Below are 20,433 nucleotides of genomic sequence, written 5' to 3' on the forward strand. Positions count from 1 at the left end.
TCTCTATATCTAGTTGTCTCTCTCTACCTGTTTGTCACGTTCATTAAGGTTCATGATGAAGGGTTTTGTTGTCCAATCTCTATATCTAGTTGTCTCTCTCTACCTGTTTGTCACGTTCATTAAGGTTCATGATGAAGGGTTTTGTTGTCCAATCTCTATATCTAGTTGTCTCTCTCTACCTGTTTGTCACGTTCATTAAGGTTCATGATGAAGGGTTTTGTTGTCCAATCTCTATATCTAGTTGTCTCTCTCTACCTGTTTGTCACGTTCATTAAGGTTCATGATGAAGGGTTTTGTTGTCCAATCTCTATATCTAGTTGTCTCTCTCTACCTGTTTGTCACGTTCATTAAGGTTCATGATGAAGGGTTTTGTTGTCCAATCTCTATATCTACTTGTCTCTCTCTACCTGTTTGTCACGTTCATTAAGGTTCATGATGAAGGGTTTTGTTGTCCAGTCTCTATATCTACTTGTCTCTCTCTACCTGTTTGTCACGTTCATTAAGGTTCATGATGAAGGGTTTTGTTGTCCAATCTCTATATCTACTTGTCTCTCTCTACCTGTTTGTCACGTTCATTAAGGTTCATGATGAAGGGTTTTGTTGTCCAGTCTCTATATCTACTTGTCTCTCTCTACCTGTTTGTCACGTTCATTAAGGTTCATGATGAAGGGTTTTGTTTGTCTACTTGTCTCTCTCTCTGTATATCATGATGAAGGGTTTTGTTGTTGTCTCTCTCTCTACCTGTTTGTCACGTTCATTAAGGTTCATGATGAAGGGTCTCTATTTGTTGTCCACCTGTTTGTCACGTTCTCTATATCTAATCTCTATTGTCTCTCTCTACCTGTTTGTCACGTTCATTAAGGTTCATGATGAAGGGTTTTGTTGTCCAATCTCTATATCTACTTGTCTCTCTCTACCTGTTTGTCACGTTCATTAAGGTTCATGATGAAGGGTTTTGTTGTCCAATCTCTATATCTACTTGTCTCTCTCTACCTGTTTGTCACGTTCATTAAGGTTCATGATGAAGGGTTTTGTTGTCCAGTCTCTATATCTACTTGTCTCTCTCTACCTGTTTGTCACGTTCATTAAGGTTCATGATGAAGGGTTTTGTTGTCCAATCTCTATATCTACTTGTCTCTCTCTACCTGTTTGTCACGTTCATTAAGGTTCATGATGAAGGGTTTTGTTGTCCAATCTCTATATCTAGTTGTCTCTCTCTACCTGTTTGTCACGTTCATTAAGGTTCATGATGAAGGGTTTTGTTGTCCAATCTCTATATCTAGTTGTCTCTCTCTACCTGTTTGTCACGTTCATTAAGGTTCATGATGAAGGGTTTTGTTGTCCAATCTCTATATCTAGTTGTCTCTCTCTACCTGTTTGTCACGTTCATTAAGGTTCATGATGAAGGGTTTTGTTGTCCAATCTCTATATCTAGTTGTCTCTCTCTACCTGTTTGTCACGTTCATTAAGGTTCATGATGAAGGGTTTTGTTGTCCAATCTCTATATCTACTTGTCTCTCTCTACCTGTTTGTCACGTTCATTAAGGTTCATGATGAAGGGTTTTGTTGTCCAATCTCTATATCTAGTTGTCTCTCTCTACCTGTTTGTCACGTTCATTAAGGTTCATGATGAAGGGTTTTGTTGTCTCTATATCTAGTTGTCTCTCTCTCTCTATATCTACTTGTCTCTCTCTACCTGTTTGTCACGTTCATTAAGGTTCATGATGAAGGGTTTTGTTGTCCAATCTCTATATCTACTTGTCTCTCTCTACCTGTTTGTCACGTTCATTAAGGTTCATGATGAAGGGTTTTGTTGTCCAATCTCTATATCTACTTGTCTCTCTCTACCTGTTTGTCACGTTCATTAAGGTTCATGATGAAGGGTTTTGTTGTCCAATCTCTATATCTACTTGTCTCTCTCTACCTGTTTGTCACGTTCATTAAGGTTCATGATGAAGGGTTTTGTTGTGTTGTCCACCTGTTTGTCACGTTCATTAAGGTTCTAGGGTTTTGTTGTATCTATCTTGTCTCTCTCTACCTGTTTGTCACGTTCATTAAGGTTCATGATGAAGGGTTTTGTTGTCCAGTCTCTATATCTACTTGTCTCTCTCTACCTGTTTGTCACGTTCATTAAGGTTCATGATGAAGGGTTTTGTTGTCCAGTCTCTATATCTACTTGTCTCTCTCTACCTGTTTGTCACGTTCATTAAGGTTCATGATGAAGGGTTTTGTTGTCCAGTCTCTATATCTACTTGTCTCTCTCTACCTGTTTGTCACGTTCATTAAGGTTCATGATGAAGGGTTTTGTTGTCCAATCTCTATATCTAGTTGTCTCTCTCTACCTGTTTGTCACGTTCATTAAGGTTCATGATGAAGGGTTTTATTGTCCAATCTCTATATCTACTTGTCTCTCTCTACCTGTTTGTCACGTTCATTAAGGTTCATGATGAAGGGTTTTATTGTCCAATCTCTATATCTAGTTGTCTCTCTCTACCTGTTTGTCACGTTCATTAAGGTTCATGATGAAGGGTTTTGTTGTCCAATCTCTATATCTAGTTGTCTCTCTCTACCTGTTTGTCACGTTCATTAAGGTTCATGATGAAGGGTTTTGTTGTCCAATCTCTATATCTAGTTGTCTCTCTCTACCTGTTTGTCACGTTCATTAAGGTTCATGATGAAGGGTTTTATTGTCCAATCTCTATATCTAGTTGTCTCTCTCTACCTGTTTGTCACGTTCATTAAGGTTCACGATGAAGGGTTTTGTTGTCCAATCTCTATATCTACTTGTCTCTCTCTACCTGTTTGTCACGTTCATTGAGGTTCATGATGAAGGGTTTTGTTGTCCAATCTACTTGTCTCTCTCGACCTGTTTGTCACGTTCATTGAGGTTCATGATGAAGGGTTTTGTTGTCCAATCTACTTGTCTCTCTCGACCTGTTTGTCACGTTCATTGAGGTTCATGATGAAGGGTTTTGTTGTCCAGTCTCTATATCTACTTGTCTCTCTCTACCTGTTTGTCACGTTCATTAAGGTTCATGATGAAGGGTTTTATTGTCCAATCTCTATATCTACTTGTCTCTCTCTACCTGTTTGTCACGTTCATTAAGGTTCATGATGAAGGGTTTTATTGTCCAATCTCTATATCTAGTTGTCTCTCTCTACCTGTTTGTCACGTTCATTAAGGTTCATGATGAAGGGTTTTATTGTCCAATCTCTATATCTAGTTGTCTCTCTCTACCTGTTTGTCACGTTCATTAAGGTTCATGATGAAGGGTTTTGTTGTCCAATCTCTATATCTAGTTGTCTCTCTCTACCTGTTTGTCACGTTCATTAAAGTTCATGATGAAGGGTTTTGTTGTCCAGTCTCTATATCTACTTGTCTCTCTCTACCTGTTTGTCACGTTCATTAAGGTTCATGATGAAGGGTTTTGTTGTCCAGTCTCTATATCTACTTGTCTCTCTCTACCTGTTTGTCACGTTCATTAAGGTTCACGATGAAGGGTTTTATTGTCCAATCTCTATATCTAGTTGTCTCTCTCTACCTGTTTGTCACGTTCATTAAGGTTCACGATGAAGGGTTTTGTTGTCCAATCTCTATATCTACTTGTCTCTCTCTACCTGTTTGTCACGTTCATTGAGGTTCATGATGAAGGGTTTTGTTGTCCAATCTACTTGTCTCTCTCGACCTGTTTGTCACGTTCATTGAGGTTCATGATGAAGGGTTTTGTTGTCCAATCTACTTGTCTCTCTCGACCTGTTTGTCACGTTCATTGAGGTTCATGATGAAGGGTTTTGTTGTCCAGTCTCTATATCTACTTGTCTCTCTCTACCTGTTTGTCACGTTCATTAAGGTTCATGATGAAGGGTTTTGTTGTCCAATCTCTATATCTAGTTGTCTCTCTCTACCTGTTTGTCACGTTCATTAAGGTTCATGATGAAGGGTTTTGTTGTCTAGTCTCTATATCTACTTGTCTCTCTCTACCTGTTTGTCACGTTCATTAAGGTTCATGATGAAGGGTTTTGTTGTCCAATCTCTATATCTAGTTGTCTCTCTCTACCTGTTTGTCACGTTCATTAAGGTTCATGATGAAGGGTTTTGTTGTCCAATCTCTATATCTAGTTGTCTCTCTCTACCTGTTTGTCACGTTCATTAAGGTTCATGATGAAGGGTTTTGTTGTCCAATCTCTATATCTAGTTGTCTCTCTCTACCTGTTTGTCACTTTCATTAAGGTTTATGATGAAGGGTTTTGTTGTCCAATCTCTATATCTAGTTGTCTCTCTCTACCTGTTTGTCACGTTCATTAAGGTTCATGATGAAGGGTTTTGTTGTCCAATCTCTATATCTAGTTGTCTCTCTCTACCTGTTTGTCACGTTCATTAAGGTTCATGATGAAGGGTTTTGTTGTCCAATCTCTATATCTAGTTGTCTCTCTCTACCTGTTTGCCACGTTCATTAAGGTTCATGATGAAGGGTTTTGTTGTCCAATCTCTATATCTAGTTGTCTCTCTCTACCTGTTTGTCACGTTCATTAAGGTTCATGATGAAGGGTTTTGTTGTCCAATCTCTATATCTACTTGTCTCTCTCTACCTGTTTGTCACGTTCATTAAGGTTCATGATGAAGGGTTTTATTGTCCAATCTCTATATCTACTTGTCTCTCTCTACCTGTTTGTCACGTTCATTAAGGTTCATGATGAAGGGTTTTGTTGTCCAATCTCTATATCTACTTGTCTCTCTCTACCTGTTTGTCACGTTCATTAAGGTTCATGATGAAGGGTTTTGTTGTCCAGTCTCTATATCTACTTGTCTCTCTCTACCTGTTTGTCACGTTCATTAAGGTTCATGATGAAGGGTTTTGTTGTCTAGTCTCTATATCTAGTTGTCTCTCTCTACCTGTTTGTCACGTTCATTAAGGTTCATGATGAAGGGTTTTGTTGTCTAGTCTCTATATCTACTTGTCTCTCTCTACCTGTTTGTCACGTTCATTAAGGTTCATGATGAAGGGTTTTGTTGTCTAGTCTCTATATCTACTTGTCTCTCTCTACCTGTTTGTCACGTTCATTAAGGTTCATGATGAAGGGTTTTATTGTCCAATCTCTATATCTAGTTGTCTCTCTCTACCTGTTTGTCACGTTCATTAAGGTTCATGATGAAGGGTTTTGTTGTCCAATCTCTATATCTAGTTGTCTCTCTCTACCTGTTTGTCACGTTCATTAAGGTTCATGATGAAGGGTTTTGTTGTCCAATCTCTATATCTAGTTGTCTTTCTCTACCTGTTTGTCACGTTCATTAAAGTTCATGATGAAGGGTTTTGTTGTCCAGTCTCTATATCCACTTGTCTCTCTCTACCTGTTTGTCACGTTCATTAAAGTTCATGATGAAGGGTTTTGTTGTCCAATCTTTATATCTACTTGTCTCTCTCTACCTGTTTGTCACGTTCATTAAGGTTCATGATGAAGGGTTTTGTTGTCCAGTCTCTATATCTACTTGTCTCTCTCTACCTGTTTGTCACGCTCATTAAGGTTCATGATGAAGGGTTTTGTTGTCCAGTCTCTATATCTACTTGTCTCTCTCTACCTGTTTGTCACGTTCATTAAGGTTCATGATGAAGGGTTTTGTTGTCCAGTCTCTATATCTACTTGTCTCTCTCTACCTGTTTGTCACGTTCATTAAGGTTCATGATGAAGGGTTTTATTGTCCAATCTCTATATCTACTTGTCTCTCTCTACCTGTTTGTCACGTTCATTAAGGTTCATGATGAAGGGTTTTATTGTCCAATCTCTATATCTAGTTGTCTCTCTCTACCTGTTTGTCACGTTCATTAAGGTTCATGATGAAGGGTTTTGTTGTCCAATCTCTATATCTAGTTGTCTCTCTCTACCTGTTTGTCACGTTCATTAAGGTTCATGATGAAGGGTTTTGTTGTCCAATCTCTATATCTAGTTGTCTCTCTCTACCTGTTTGTCACGTTCATTAAGGTTCACGATGAAGGGTTTTATTGTCCAATCTCTATATCTAGTTGTCTCTCTCTACCTGTTTGTCACGTTCATTAAGGTTCACGATGAAGGGTTTTGTTGTCCAATCTCTATATCTACTTGTCTCTCTCTACCTGTTTGTCACGTTCATTGAGGTTCATGATGAAGGGTTTTGTTGTCCAATCTACTTGTCTCTCTCGACCTGTTTGTCACGTTCATTGAGGTTCATGATGAAGGGTTTTGTTGTCCAATCTACTTGTCTCTCTCGACCTGTTTGTCACGTTCATTGAGGTTCATGATGAAGGGTTTTGTTGTCCAGTCTCTATATCTACTTGTCTCTCTCTACCTGTTTGTCACGTTCATTAAGGTTCATGATGAAGGGTTTTATTGTCCAATCTCTATATCTACTTGTCTCTCTCTACCTGTTTGTCACGTTCATTAAGGTTCATGATGAAGGGTTTTATTGTCCAATCTCTATATCTAGTTGTCTCTCTCTACCTGTTTGTCACGTTCATTAAGGTTCATGATGAAGGGTTTTATTGTCCAATCTCTATATCTAGTTGTCTCTCTCTACCTGTTTGTCACGTTCATTAAGGTTCATGATGAAGGGTTTTGTTGTCCAATCTCTATATCTAGTTGTCTCTCTCTACCTGTTTGTCACGTTCATTAAAGTTCATGATGAAGGGTTTTGTTGTCCAGTCTCTATATCTACTTGTCTCTCTCTACCTGTTTGTCACGTTCATTAAGGTTCATGATGAAGGGTTTTGTTGTCCAGTCTCTATATCTACTTGTCTCTCTCTACCTGTTTGTCACGTTCATTAAGGTTCACGATGAAGGGTTTTATTGTCCAATCTCTATATCTAGTTGTCTCTCTCTACCTGTTTGTCACGTTCATTAAGGTTCACGATGAAGGGTTTTGTTGTCCAATCTCTATATCTACTTGTCTCTCTCTACCTGTTTGTCACGTTCATTGAGGTTCATGATGAAGGGTTTTGTTGTCCAATCTACTTGTCTCTCTCGACCTGTTTGTCACGTTCATTGAGGTTCATGATGAAGGGTTTTGTTGTCCAATCTACTTGTCTCTCTCGACCTGTTTGTCACGTTCATTGAGGTTCATGATGAAGGGTTTTGTTGTCCAGTCTCTATATCTACTTGTCTCTCTCTACCTGTTTGTCACGTTCATTAAGGTTCATGATGAAGGGTTTTGTTGTCCAATCTCTATATCTAGTTGTCTCTCTCTACCTGTTTGTCACGTTCATTAAGGTTCATGATGAAGGGTTTTGTTGTCCAATCTCTATATCTACTTGTCTCTCTCTACCTGTTTGTCACGTTCATTGAGGTTCATGATGAAGGGTTTTGTTGTCCAATCTACTTGTCTCTCTCTACCTGTTTGTCACGTTCATTGAGGTTCATGATGAAGGGTTTTGTTGTCCAATCTACTTGTCTCTCTCGACCTGTTTGTCACGTTCATTGAGGTTCATGATGAAGGGTTTTGTTGTCCAATCTACTTGTCTCTCTCGACCTGTTTGTCACGTTCATTGAGGTTCATGATGAAGGGTTTTGTTGTCCAATCTACTTGTCTCTCTCGACCTGTTTGTCACGTTCATTGAGGTTCATGATGAAGGGTTTTGTTGTCCAATCTACTTGTCTCTCTCTACCTGTTTGTCACGTTCATTGAGGTTTATGATGAAGAGTTTTGTTGTCCAATCTGTATATCTAATTGTCTCTCTCTACCTTATTGTCACGTTCATTGAGGTTTATGATGAAGAGTTTTATTGTCCAATCTGTATATCTACTTGTCTCTCTCTACCTGTTTGTCACGTTCATTACGGTTCATGAAGCAGGGTTTTATTGTCCAATCTCTATATCTACTTGTCTCTTTCTACCTGTTTGTCTTCTTCAATTTGCTGATATGTAATCGTCTTTGTCTTTGAAGATTCTTTTGTGTCATACAGAATTAAGTACTCCAGTTAGTTTAGTAGAAGGAATGACTAGTAACATAATAACAACACAGATGGCAGCACTAGCTTCAAATTACTTCTTTACATGGTGAAAATATTACCCGCATTTTGTAGGAGTCAAAAATTTGTGTTTTCTTCTAAATTTTAATGTAAACATTTGGACTGTTGTAATCCTAACGTTGCTATAAACACTTATACCGCTGTAATTCTCTACTTGTTAATGTAAACATTTGAACTGTTGTAATCCTAACGTTGCTATAAACACTTATACCGCTGTAATTCTCTACTTGTTAATGTAAACATTTGGACTGTTGTAATCCTAACGTTGTTATAAACACTTATACCGCTGTAATTCTCTACTTGTTAATGTAAACATTTGAACTGTTGTAATTCTCACGTTGCTATAAACACTTATACCGCTGTAATTCTCTACTTGTTAATGTAAACATTTGAACTGTTGTAATCCTAACGTTGCTATAAACACTTATACCGCTGTAATTCTCTACTTGTTAATGTAAACATTTGAACTGTGGTAATTCTCTCCACTAAATTATCTTGCTTTCATTTGATTCGAGAAATATCACAAAGTTTCATAAGGGCTGTAAACTACTAATCGTCGGTAGTTTTTGAACTGATAGACTAGAGGGAAGGTAGCTAATAAACAATCACCATTTCTAATTAGATAGTTTAACCTGCTTATCCTCTACAACAAGGTGTACAGCACGATTTTGTTATAAGGGGACGCTAACCATAAACCCTCGGATTCATAAACGTCACATTGATCATGTCTCCTTTTGAAGAGATGAAAATCGTATGGATAATTTTAAAATAAAAATATACAGTACCAAAGCTCAGCCTGAATTCCTAAAGCTCAAACTGGTGTCGTTTTCTTACTGCATCTTTCGTTTTGGTAAAACGATTCTTGTTAGTGATTCTGGGTGTGTGTTTGTTGGTAAAACGATTCTCGTCAGTGATTCTGGGTGTTTGTTTGTTAGTAAAACGAGTCTGGTCAGTGATTCTGGGTGTTTGTTTGTTGGTAAAACGATTCTCGTCAGTGATTCTGGGTGTTTGTTTGTTGGTAAAACGATTCTCGTCAGTGATTCTGGGTGTTTGTTTGTTGGCAAAACGATTCTCGTCAGTGATTCTCGGTGTTTGTTTCTTGGTGATACGATTCTCGTCAGTGATTCTCGGTGTTTCTTTGTTGGTGATACGATTCTCGTCAGTGATTCTCGGTGTTTGTTTGTTTCTTATTTTTTTGCTTTTCACAAAACAATCAGTTTTTATCTCACTCATTTTGGTGCTTGAATTTTCTGAAACTGATCTATTCAATGTTTTTTCAAACTCGAAGATGTTCATCGTTCTGAACGTTTGTTACTGATACACTCACTAGAGGGAAGGCACCTGGTTAACAGCATCCCCTCATTAGCCACCCATAATCTTTAACTGATACACTCACTAGAGGGAAGGCACCTGGTCAACAGCATCCCCTCATTAGCCACCCATAATCTTTAACTGATACACTCACTAGAGGGAAGGCACCTGGTAAACAGCATCCCCTCATTAGCCACCCATAATCTTTAACTGATACACTCACTAGAGGGAAGGCATCTGGTCAACAGCACCCCTCATTAACCACCCATAATCTTTAACTGATACACTCACTAGAGCGAAGGCACCTGGTCAACAGCATCCCCTCATTAGCCACCCCTAATCTCAAACTGATACACTCACTAGAGGGAAGGCACCTGGTCAACAGCACCCTCTCATTAGACACCCATAATCTTGAACTGATACACTTACTAAAGGGAAGGCACCTGGTCAACAGCACCCCTCATTAGCCACCCATAATCTTTAACTGATACACTTACTAGAGGGAAGGCACCTGGTCAACAGCATCCCCTCATTTTGTCTGATTAAAACTGGGGCTAGTTTACGCTCTAATGACACACCCATGAGCATAAAGTGAAGGTTACTTTGCGGCAGTGGGACGCGAATTAAAACCTTCGAATTCACAGTTGGGCACGCTAATCGTTAGGCCACACCCATAGCACACACCGTAAATTTATAATACTAATTGTACACAAAGACGCACAAGTTAGAATGTATCACAAGATTGACACGAACCCGGAATTAACAAGCTAAGTGCATAACTCTAACTTCGGTGCTGAATGTGTAACTCTGAAATGTCTTCGCCATGTGTTCCTTTTAATATTTTTTTTCCTAAAGTCAATATCACGTTGGCATACGCACGTTCAGTGAGATGCACATTAACACAGAGATATAAAACATGACTTAGGCCCCGGGTTTGAGATTATTTAGTGAAACGTTTATGAAACAACCCAACATTGAAATTCCTTATTCGATCAAAAGTTTAATTTTCTTACACTGACTAAATATGACAGTGATATATTTATCCAACTCGTAATGTCTTCTAGCAATGTAATAACAATAACACGAAGTAACCCACAGTGGGCTCGGCATGGCTAGGTGGATAAGGCGTTCAACTCGTACTCTGAAGGTCGCGGGTTCGAATCCCCGTCGCACCAAACATGTTGGCCCTTTCATCCGTGGAGGTGTTATAATATGACGGTCAATCCCACTATTCGTTGGTAAAAGAGTAGCCCAAGAGTTGGCGGTGGGTGGTGATGACTAGCTGCCTTCCCTCTAGTCTTACACTGCTAAATTAGGGACAGCTAGCGCAGATAGCCCTCAAGTAGCTTTGCGCGAACTTCAGAAACAAACAAGAACCACAGTTAGATATTTAAAACAGAAGCCATACTGTGCCTAACATACAAAATTAGGCTTAACAGCCAAAATACAATCAACTCACTTGTATACGTTAGGTAAATGTAATCTTTTTTTTAATATAGATATATCTCCTCTTTGCACGTGTTTACACAAAGGATTCTAGTGTTTCAGGTGTCCGAATTCGTGGTTAATTTCTAGTGACTTCACGTTCTAGTGAATTTAATGAACTGAGTAAAATATGTCGGTCATCCCAGTTTTACACTGAAGACACCGGACATACTCCAAGGAGTAGGAAAAGTTCGATTTTATTTTTGTGATAAACTAACGATTTCTTTTCATCGGAACAAATAATCACCCTCGTTCACTACAAAGTTTCTCGTTGAAGCCCTCTAGCGGATGTAAAATTACCTATTTCAAGTAATTGGGAAAGTCTGTAACGTGGAGTCAAAACACTAAATTCGTACGTACGTGTCCGGACATCGCGATAAACATTAACAATGTAATTTCCACAATGTCTCATCCACCATAACACCCTAGAAATAACGTACGTGAATCTTTAAATGTCCGGAAGATTGGGAGAGCTGTGGTCTATGAGATATATCATATGATATAAGGGAGTCTTTATATATTAGTGTAACTATAGTATTAATACTTACTTTGTGGCTATTCAATCCTGATCCAAGTATATTCTCAAAACGAGTTAAGTACTGAAACGTTTTGGATTTCCTGTACGAAATCTTAAGCAAATGAAAATGTGCCGTATTACGTTCAACCGCACAACGTCTACAACATCTAGTGCCGACGAGACCTTTCGCCCAATACCAAGTCTCATCAGGTCGGCTGAGATACGACTGGTATAAAAGCGGTCTAGGTGTTTCACGTCATCGGATTTCAGTTACTCTGTTGCTAAGTGACAAGTAATCCTAAACCATCTGTACAATTTTTCTGTTGCCAAGTAACAAGAGAACTTAAGTATCTTTAGCTATTATAAAAGCTATGTAACATTAAAACATAAATACAACATAATTGTAATTATTATATTCTTTGTTGCAAAGTTGGAAATGATCCTACACATGTTATTCGCTTAGAATTATCCTTTTACAAAGTGTAACTAACAATAGATCCAACACGTTATAAATTGTTAGAATTGTCCTGTAGTGTAACTAACAATAGATCCAACACGTTATAAATTGTTAGAATTGTCCTGTAGTGTAACTAACAATAGATCCAACACGTTATAAATTGTTAGAATTGTCCTGTAGTGTAACTAACAATAGATCCAACACGTTATAAATTGTTAGAATTGCCCTGTAGTGTAACTTACAATAGATCCAACACGTTATAAATTGTTAGAATTGTCCTGTAGTGTAACTAACAATAGATCCAACACGTTATAAATTGTTAGAATTGTCCTGTAGTGTAACTAACAATAGATCCAACACGTTATAAATTGTTAGAATTGTCCTGTAGTGTAACTAACAATAGATCCAACACGTTATAAATTGTTAGAATTGTCCTGTAGTGTAACTAACAATAGATCCAACACGTTATAAATTGTTAGAATTGGCCTGTAGTGTAAGTAACAATAGATCCAACACGTTATAAATTGTTAGAATTGTCCTGTAGTGTAAGTAACAATAGATCCAACACGTTATAAATTGTTAGAATTGTCCTGTAGTGTAAGTAACAATAGATCCAACACGTTATAAATTGTTAGAATTGGCCTGTAGTGTAAGTAACAATAGATCCAACACGTTATAAATTGTTAGAATTGTTCCGTAGTGTAACTAACAATAGATCCAACACGTTATAAATTGTTAGAATTGTCCCGTAGTGTAACAATAGATGCAACACTCTATAAATTGTTAGAATTGTCCTGTAGTGTAAGTAGCAATAGATCCAACACGTTATAAATTGTTAGAATTGTCCTGTAGTGTAAGTAGCAATAGATCCAACACGTTATAAATTGTTAGAATTGTCCTGTAGTGTAACTAACAATAGATCCAACACGTTATAAATTGTTAGAATAGTGTAACTAACAATAGATCCAACACGTGTTAGAATTGGCCTGTAGTGTAAGTAACAATAGATCCAACACGTTATAAATTGTTAGAATTGGCCTGTAGTGTAAGTAACAATAGATCCAACACGTTATAAATTGTTAGAATTGTCCTGTAGTGTAACTAACAATAGATCCAACACGTTATAAATTGTTAGAAATGCCCTGTAGTGTAACTAACAATAGATCCAACACGTTATAAATTGTTAGAATTGTCCCGTAGTGTAACAATAGATCCAACACGTTATAAATTGTTAGAATTGTCCCGTAGTGTAACAATAGATGCAACACTCTATAAATTGTTAGAATTGTCCTGTAGTGTAAGTAACAATAGATCCAACACGTTATAAATTGTTAGAATTGTTTTCTTACCAAATATGAAGTATTGAAGATCTCTGTAACTTTCTAAAATTGTTTATTGCTAACAACTGACTTTATAAACTGTAAAACTTGTAGATTGTTTATTTATTTAAAATACTGACCCATATGAACACAAGTGATGTGTGCGCTAGCCACCCCTAATACTGATCTATCACACCCACAACTAATTTGCGAGACCCACCTACAACTTTTGGACCATTACGCTCGTGCTGTATAATCGTCACTATAACATACCAACAGCTTCAAAGTGCAGTGTGCCGTTTTGTAGTGACAGTACCCTCAAATTCACAGTCTGGCACACTGTCTAGTCGGCCACCCCGGAAGAAGTGTTAGATACAATGCTGTATTGATAATTAACGTGTTTTATTAATTGTAAAATAACAATGGTTTGTTTGTTGTTAAACACAAAACTACACAATGGGCTATTTGTACTGTGCCCACCTCTGGTACCAAAATCCAAATTTCGTCATCACAAGTAAGGGAATGGACAGTATTTGAGTATTCATATATCTTGTTAATTATACGTATAATAATAAAACTCTTTTGATGTTGGCAATATTAGATTCTTTATGTGTGAGTTATTACACGTACAGTACATATTAAGTGCTTATTTCTTCAATAAAGTTTCACATTTCCACTGGACAAGCCGAGGTTTACAAACGATAATTGTGTCTGTATTACTCTTCGAGGTTTTTGTTGCAAGTCGAATCGTATCTCATCTTTATCATAATTTAGTTCATATCATTAATTAAAAACGAAAAGGTTCAAACTACAATATTAAGTAAGGTATGATATACAACGATCTATTGTAGTCTATAACCCATTGAACGCCGGAAACCAGAAAAACAGGATGGCCGGTCTTTCGGAAACAGGATGGGATTGTTGTCGGGTGCAGTAAGCAGGCGCCATCTGGCTAATACATAAAATTACCTGACTATTAAGTTTGTCAAACCAAAGTCACTTACTACTGCCTTCATAGTTTGATTTAGATTAAGTGTATATGTTATATACTTTTATCCAACAAGCCATTAGTAAACCTGTCTGATTTCTTTCTCTCTATGCGTATTTATACACATGCAGTACCCCGCTGGTACAGCGGTAAGTCTACGGATTTGCAACGCTAAAATCAGGAGTTCGACTCCCTCGGTGGATACAGCAGATGATCCGATGTTGTGACTTTGATAAAAAAAAGCACGCACACACACACCAAATCGACATACAAATAAGAAAATAAATGATTGTTTGTTTTAAGCCCAAAGGGCTATCTGTACTCCATTCACCACGGGTATTGAAACCTGGTTTTAGCAGTATAAGTTCGTAGACATTCTGCTGGAGGGGCGTCATGTTGCATCACTGGCTGCCAATACGTTTGTTGACTGTGTTACAATCAACTGTGTAGGGTATTAATTGGGCAACTTTTTTATTTCACAGATGCTGAACCTCTCGATGGTTTCTCAATGACCCAAAGCCCTAGTAATGAAGCCATAGATCATACAGCGAAATTAGAGACTTTATCGCTGTCGTCTCGACAACAGATCAGCTCTGACACCTCTGCATCTGTGTTGGAAAAGCAAGTCGGAGTAGAAGTGTTGGAAACATCTCCAACAGAAGACATTGGGTCAGCAAAAAGTGACGAGTCCTTTCTAAAGGTTGAGACTACGAATTTATCATGGTCTGAAGATTCAAGTGCAACAGGTAGGCAGTCGCTTCTAGATGGCGTTTTAAGACATAATAGTTAATTACTACATTTTGTTATAATTACATGTCATTATCACGTATTCAGCGATTTACTCTTATGGAAATGTTCTCACCTTCGTAATATTCTGTTTATAATTAAGACAGAACCGGTGAACAATGGTTACGTCTTGGTTGCAAATCAAAATTAACAACAATAAATTTGAAAAACGACTTAAAACTGGTTAGCTCAGGTGATTAGTGAAAACAGAGTGATGACTTCATTATTTGTAGAGAGTTCGCACGTTGTTTATGTACAGTGTTTGTTTTTGTAACAGTGATGTAATTATTAATGTGAGTCTAGTAGCATATTTGGAATCAGAACTAGTTTCACGAGTCTCGTTTGCAAGAGAATATTAGATCTTTGATCACTTATTACTGAATCTAAAGCTACTCGTGCACTTTCCTTCAAGCTTACTAAAAGTAAACTATTTTGGTGGTGAGAAACATGTATAACACGGTATTGAGAATCGTTTCGGATTTGTAAGGTGCACAGTTTTGTTGCGCTATTATAACACGTAGGCATAATTAATTTAAAATTTGTTTGTGTGTTATTACAACAAAAACACACAAGTTAGTCAGAATTCTGAAGTGTTATTACAACAAGTACGTGCGAAGTTTGCAACATCGTCGCTAGGCAGAGAGAAAACTTGTTCATTTTGTTATTACACACGTATAGTATAAAATTAATCTGACTGTTACTACTGGGTTTGATCAGTTATGGACTTCAGATGTAATCAATTTTGGGTACTTCGTCCACGAACTCTTCCGTCAGTATGATTCTTTCGTTGGACGCGGTCCTGTGACAGAGCTCCAAGCTCAAATCCATGCGTTAGAATTGTGACAATAAATTATTTAGTGTGTATGGTGGGTTGTAGGGTACCGTTCAGGGATAGCCTTCCTCTGGTTCTAGTTGAATATTATGGAGTAGCTGGTGGCAGGTGGAAAGTCGTCTGGTATTGTGACGTGTTACATACCGATTCTTCCAGATTTTCACGTAATGCTGAAAGCCTGGCATGGGGGCATCATTATGTGACGGTCAATCCCACTGTTCGTTAGTAAAAGAGTAGCCCAAGAGTTGGCGGTGGGCGGTGATGAATAGCTGCCTTCCCTCTATACTTACACTGCTAAATTAGAGACGGCTAGCGCAGATAGCCCTCGAGTAGCTTTGCACGAAATTCCAAGAAACAATAGCTCACGAGCAGCTCAGCTGACGGTCTCAAAGTGTAAATCCCGTGTCCGACACACAAAACGTTAAGCCACGACCGACCCTAAGCGTTTCTGTGTAGAACGTAAACACAATAACAGGTGATTACATTTTAGTGTTAAAAATAAAATGTAAACTAGTTCTTCATAACCTCAAAACGCATGAATGTTACAGCGAACACTTTGAACTTGTGGATTCTTTCCATTCGAAGTGTGGTGACTGAGAGATTCGGATATTCGGTCTGACAACTACAGTTCACGTGATGGTGGTGGCTGCTACTGTCAGTAATACCTTGGACCCGTTCATATTAGGTTGTTCTTGTACTTCAAATGACTATGTTTATTTTTTATTGGTTGCCTCTGTTTTCTCGCAGTTTCTGTATTGTAATCGGAGATGATCCTTTTATCATACGATTTCAGTGAAACTCGATTTGGAGACCCAGTGAAACTAGTCAAACACACCAGATGAACTGTTCCATGTCTCATTTATTGTGACTACTCAGTAAAACTAAACCAGATGAACTGTTCCATGTCTCATTTATTGTGACTACTCGGTAAAACAAAACCAGATGAACTGTTCCATGTCTCATTTATTGTGACTACTCGGTAAAACTAAACCAGATGAACTGTTCCATGTCTCATTTATTGTGACTACTCGGTAAAACTAAACCAGATGAACTGTTCCATGTCTCATTTATTGTGACTACTCGGTAAAACTAAACCAGATGAACTGTTCCATGTCTCATTTATTGTGACTACTCGGTAAAACTAAACCAGATGAACTGTTCCATGTCTCATTTATTGTGACTACTCGGTAAAACTAAACCAGATGAACTGTTCCATGTCTCATTTATTGTGACTACTCGGTAAAACTAAACCAGATGAACTGTTCCATGTCTGATTTATTGTGACTACTCGGTAAAACTAAACCAGATGAACTGTTCCATGTCTGATTTATTGTGACTACTCGGTAAAACTAAACCAGATGAACTGTTCCATGTCTGATTTATTGTGACTACTCGGTAAAACTAAACCAGATGAACTGTTCCATGTCTCATTTATTGTGACTACTCGGTAAAACTAAACCAGATGAACTGTTCCATGTCTCATTTATTGTGACTACTCGGTAAAACTAAACCAGATGAACTGTTCCATGTCTCATTTATTGTGACTACTCGGTAAAACTAAACCAGATGAACTGTTCCATGTCTCATTTATTGTGACTACTCGGTAAAACTAAACCAGATGAACTGTTCCATGTCTCATTTATTGTGACTACTCGGTAAAACTAAACCAGATGAACTGTTCCATGTCTCATTTATTGTGACTACTCGGTAAAACTAAACCAGATGAACTGTTCCATGTCTCATTTATTGTGACTACTCCGGTAAAACTAAACCAGATGAACTGTTCCATGTCTCATTTATTGTGACTACTCCTGTAAAACTAAACCAAATGAACTGTTCCATGTCTCATTTATTGTGACTACTCCTGTAAAACTAAACCAGATGAACTGTTCCATGTCTCATTTATTGTGACTACTCGGTAAAACTAAATCAGATGAACTGTTCCATGTCTCTGTCTCATTTATTGTGACTACTCGGTAAAACTAAATCAGATGAACTGTTCCATGTCTCATTTATTGTGACTACTCGGTAAAACTAAATCAGATGAACTGTTCCATGTCTCATTTATTGTGACTACTCGGTAAAACTAAATCAGATGAACTGTTCCATGTCTCATTTATTGTGACTACTCGGTAAAACTAAATCAGATGAACTGTTCCATGTCTCATTTATTGTGACTACTCGGTAAAACTAAACCAGATGAACTGTTCCATGTCTCATTTATTGTGACTACTCCTGTAAAACTAAACCAGATGAACTGTTCCATGTCTCATTTATTGTGACTACTCCTGTAAAACTAAACCTGATGAACTGTTCCATGTCTCATTTATTGTGACTACTCGGTAAAACTAAACCAGATGAACTGTCCCATGTCTCATTTATTGTGACTACTCGGTAAAACTAAACCAGATGAACTGTCCCATGTCTCATTTATTGTGACTACTCGGTAAAACTAAACCAGATGAACTGTCCCATGTCTCATTTATTGTGACTACTCGGTAAAACTAAACCAGATGAACTGTTCCATATATAATTTATTGTGACTACTCAGTAAACCTAAACATACTAGATTAGCTGCGTTCGATATCTAATGTATTGCAATTGGTTGGGTGAAATTATTATGTTATAGTTATATTTAATGTGATAATGCAAAATAGTCTTCTTCATACAAGTTTTCTCTAGAAAGGGAATCAGATACTCGTTTGAAAAGACAAGTGTAGTTTAAAGCAATAACAGTCTATCTCTAAGGTGGTTTTTTTGCTCCAGTTACCTTTATGCTTCAGGTATTTGTCTTGTTAAAATGCCCATTATATGCAAGTAATAAACTTTCAAATAGTAATATATAATCACTTCTGCAGTCGATTGTTTTGGTTTTGTTTATTTTCTGTTTTTCTTTGCTGTAGATGATAGCATCAGTGACTGTGTTAACATGGAGCTGATTAGTAACAGTAATCCAAATGTTAACGAGTTTTCCACAAGTCATCATCTTTTACCCTAGAAGTTTCACGTCAGCCTCCTGACGGTCATGAATTTCCTCCAAAGTACAGTGAACCTAGCCTTTGACAACTCCCAGTGGTGGAGAGGATTCAGGAGTGTTCCTTGATGATCAACCGGGTGATCCATCTCAAGGATCTGGTCCTTTCCATAATAAACATAGTGATAAGGATCATGCTACGGAACTACTAACCGAAGAAAAGACAATGAAACAAGCAACCTACTGTGTCTTAAACGGCCTCTCACAAACTGAACTTCCAAAGGATGTTATAGATTATGAAAAGTCCATTAAGAAGAAGAGGTCACCAACCCCTCCGCCCAAGCCATTTGTTAGTCCAAGTTTCAATCCTAAGAACCAGCCTTTGCAATTAAGTAGTTCTTCTCTTGTTGAAGACAACACTTTCGACAGGACTATAAAGAAACTGACTGAAACTACTTCTGATAAACAGATGAAATACATATCGAGTGGGGATATTGAATTGGTCCAAAATAAACCAGGTGTTTCATGTGAAAACAAAACTTTATTGACCAAACAAGTTGCAGCAAAAGACACATCGATATGAATCAGAAGAACCATGAAAATCTAAAACTTAGTAGCAACTTCTACCACAATCAGTTCAACCATATACCAGTCAGTGTTAAAGATCGTATTGCAATGTTTTCACGTACTGCTTCAGATACCAGTGTTGTTCCATCCGATACCACACAGAAAACAGGTCAATCTTCTGAGCAACCAAAGGAAACAGTTACATCCAAAACTCGAGAGCTGTCTCAATCTTTGAACAACCAGAGGGAACTGTTACTTCCAAAGCTCGAGAGCTGTATCAATCTTTCGAGCAACCAAAGGAAACAGCTACATCCAAAACTCGAGAGCTGTATCATTCTTTCGAACAACCAGAGGGAACTATTAGCTCCAAAACCCGAGAGCTGTATCAATCTTTGAGCAACCAAATGAAACAGCTACATCCAAAGCTGGAGAGCTGTCTCAGTCTTTTGAAGAACCAGAGGGAACTATTAGCTCCAAAACTCGAGAGCTGTATCAATCTTTCGAACAACCAGAGGGATCTATTAGCTCCAAAACCCCAGAGCTGTATCAATCTTTTGAGCAACCAAAGGAAACTGCTACATCCAAAACTCGAGAGCTGTATCAATCTTTTGAGCAACCAAAGGAAACAGTTACATTCAAAACTCGAGAGGTGTCTCAATCTTTGAGCAACCAAAGGAAACAGCTACATCCAAAACTCGAGAGCTGTCTCAATCTTTTGAGCAACCAAAGGAAACAGCTACATCCAAAACTCGAGAGCTGTCTCAATCTTTTAAACAACCAGAGGGAACTTTTCCTCCAAAACTCGAGAGCTTTATCAATCTTTGAAGCAACCAAAGGAAACAGTTACATCCAAAACTCGAGATCAGTATCTTTTTGATGATTCTGGTAAAAATATTGGTGTTAAAAACCAACACATGGGATCGAATGTTGGTAATGAAAAGCAATACATAGGAATGAATGAAAAGCTGTTGACGTTAGTGGTGCTCCTTTGGGTAAAGATGAAAATCTTGTGAAAAGAACTGGAATTTTGTCAATGAAACATGTCCACAAAGCACTGAGGATCCTGGTTTGGAGCAATCCACTAAGAAGGAGGGTTTTCTTTCAGAAAAGTATAAGCTGAACACCTCAAACAGGAGCAAACCTTCCAGCAGCCTGGATAAAGACCACCAGTCATCCATACATCTTGGTAATTTTGGAGTT

The 20,433-nt window shown here is 37.9% G+C and overlaps 1 protein-coding gene across 1 annotated transcript in view; it reads left to right on the forward strand.

The window, feature by feature from the left end:
* The window catches only part of LOC143246890 (uncharacterized), a 32,323-nt gene extending 13,591 nt beyond the window's left edge, over positions 1 to 18,732 (forward strand). Inside the window, exons 2-3 of the mRNA XM_076494146.1 lie at positions 14,557 to 14,820; positions 18,596 to 18,732. Coding sequence (XP_076350261.1) covers positions 14,557 to 14,820; positions 18,596 to 18,690 — 359 coding nt within the window. The 3' untranslated portion in view covers positions 18,691 to 18,732. The remainder of the gene's footprint in view (positions 1 to 14,556; positions 14,821 to 18,595) is intronic.
* The last annotated feature ends 1,701 nt before the right edge of the window (positions 18,733 to 20,433 follow it).

This window comes from Tachypleus tridentatus, chromosome 3 (genome assembly GCF_004210375.1).
Source record: "Tachypleus tridentatus isolate NWPU-2018 chromosome 3, ASM421037v1, whole genome shotgun sequence".
Classification (NCBI taxonomy): domain Eukaryota; kingdom Metazoa; phylum Arthropoda; class Merostomata; order Xiphosura; family Limulidae; genus Tachypleus; species Tachypleus tridentatus.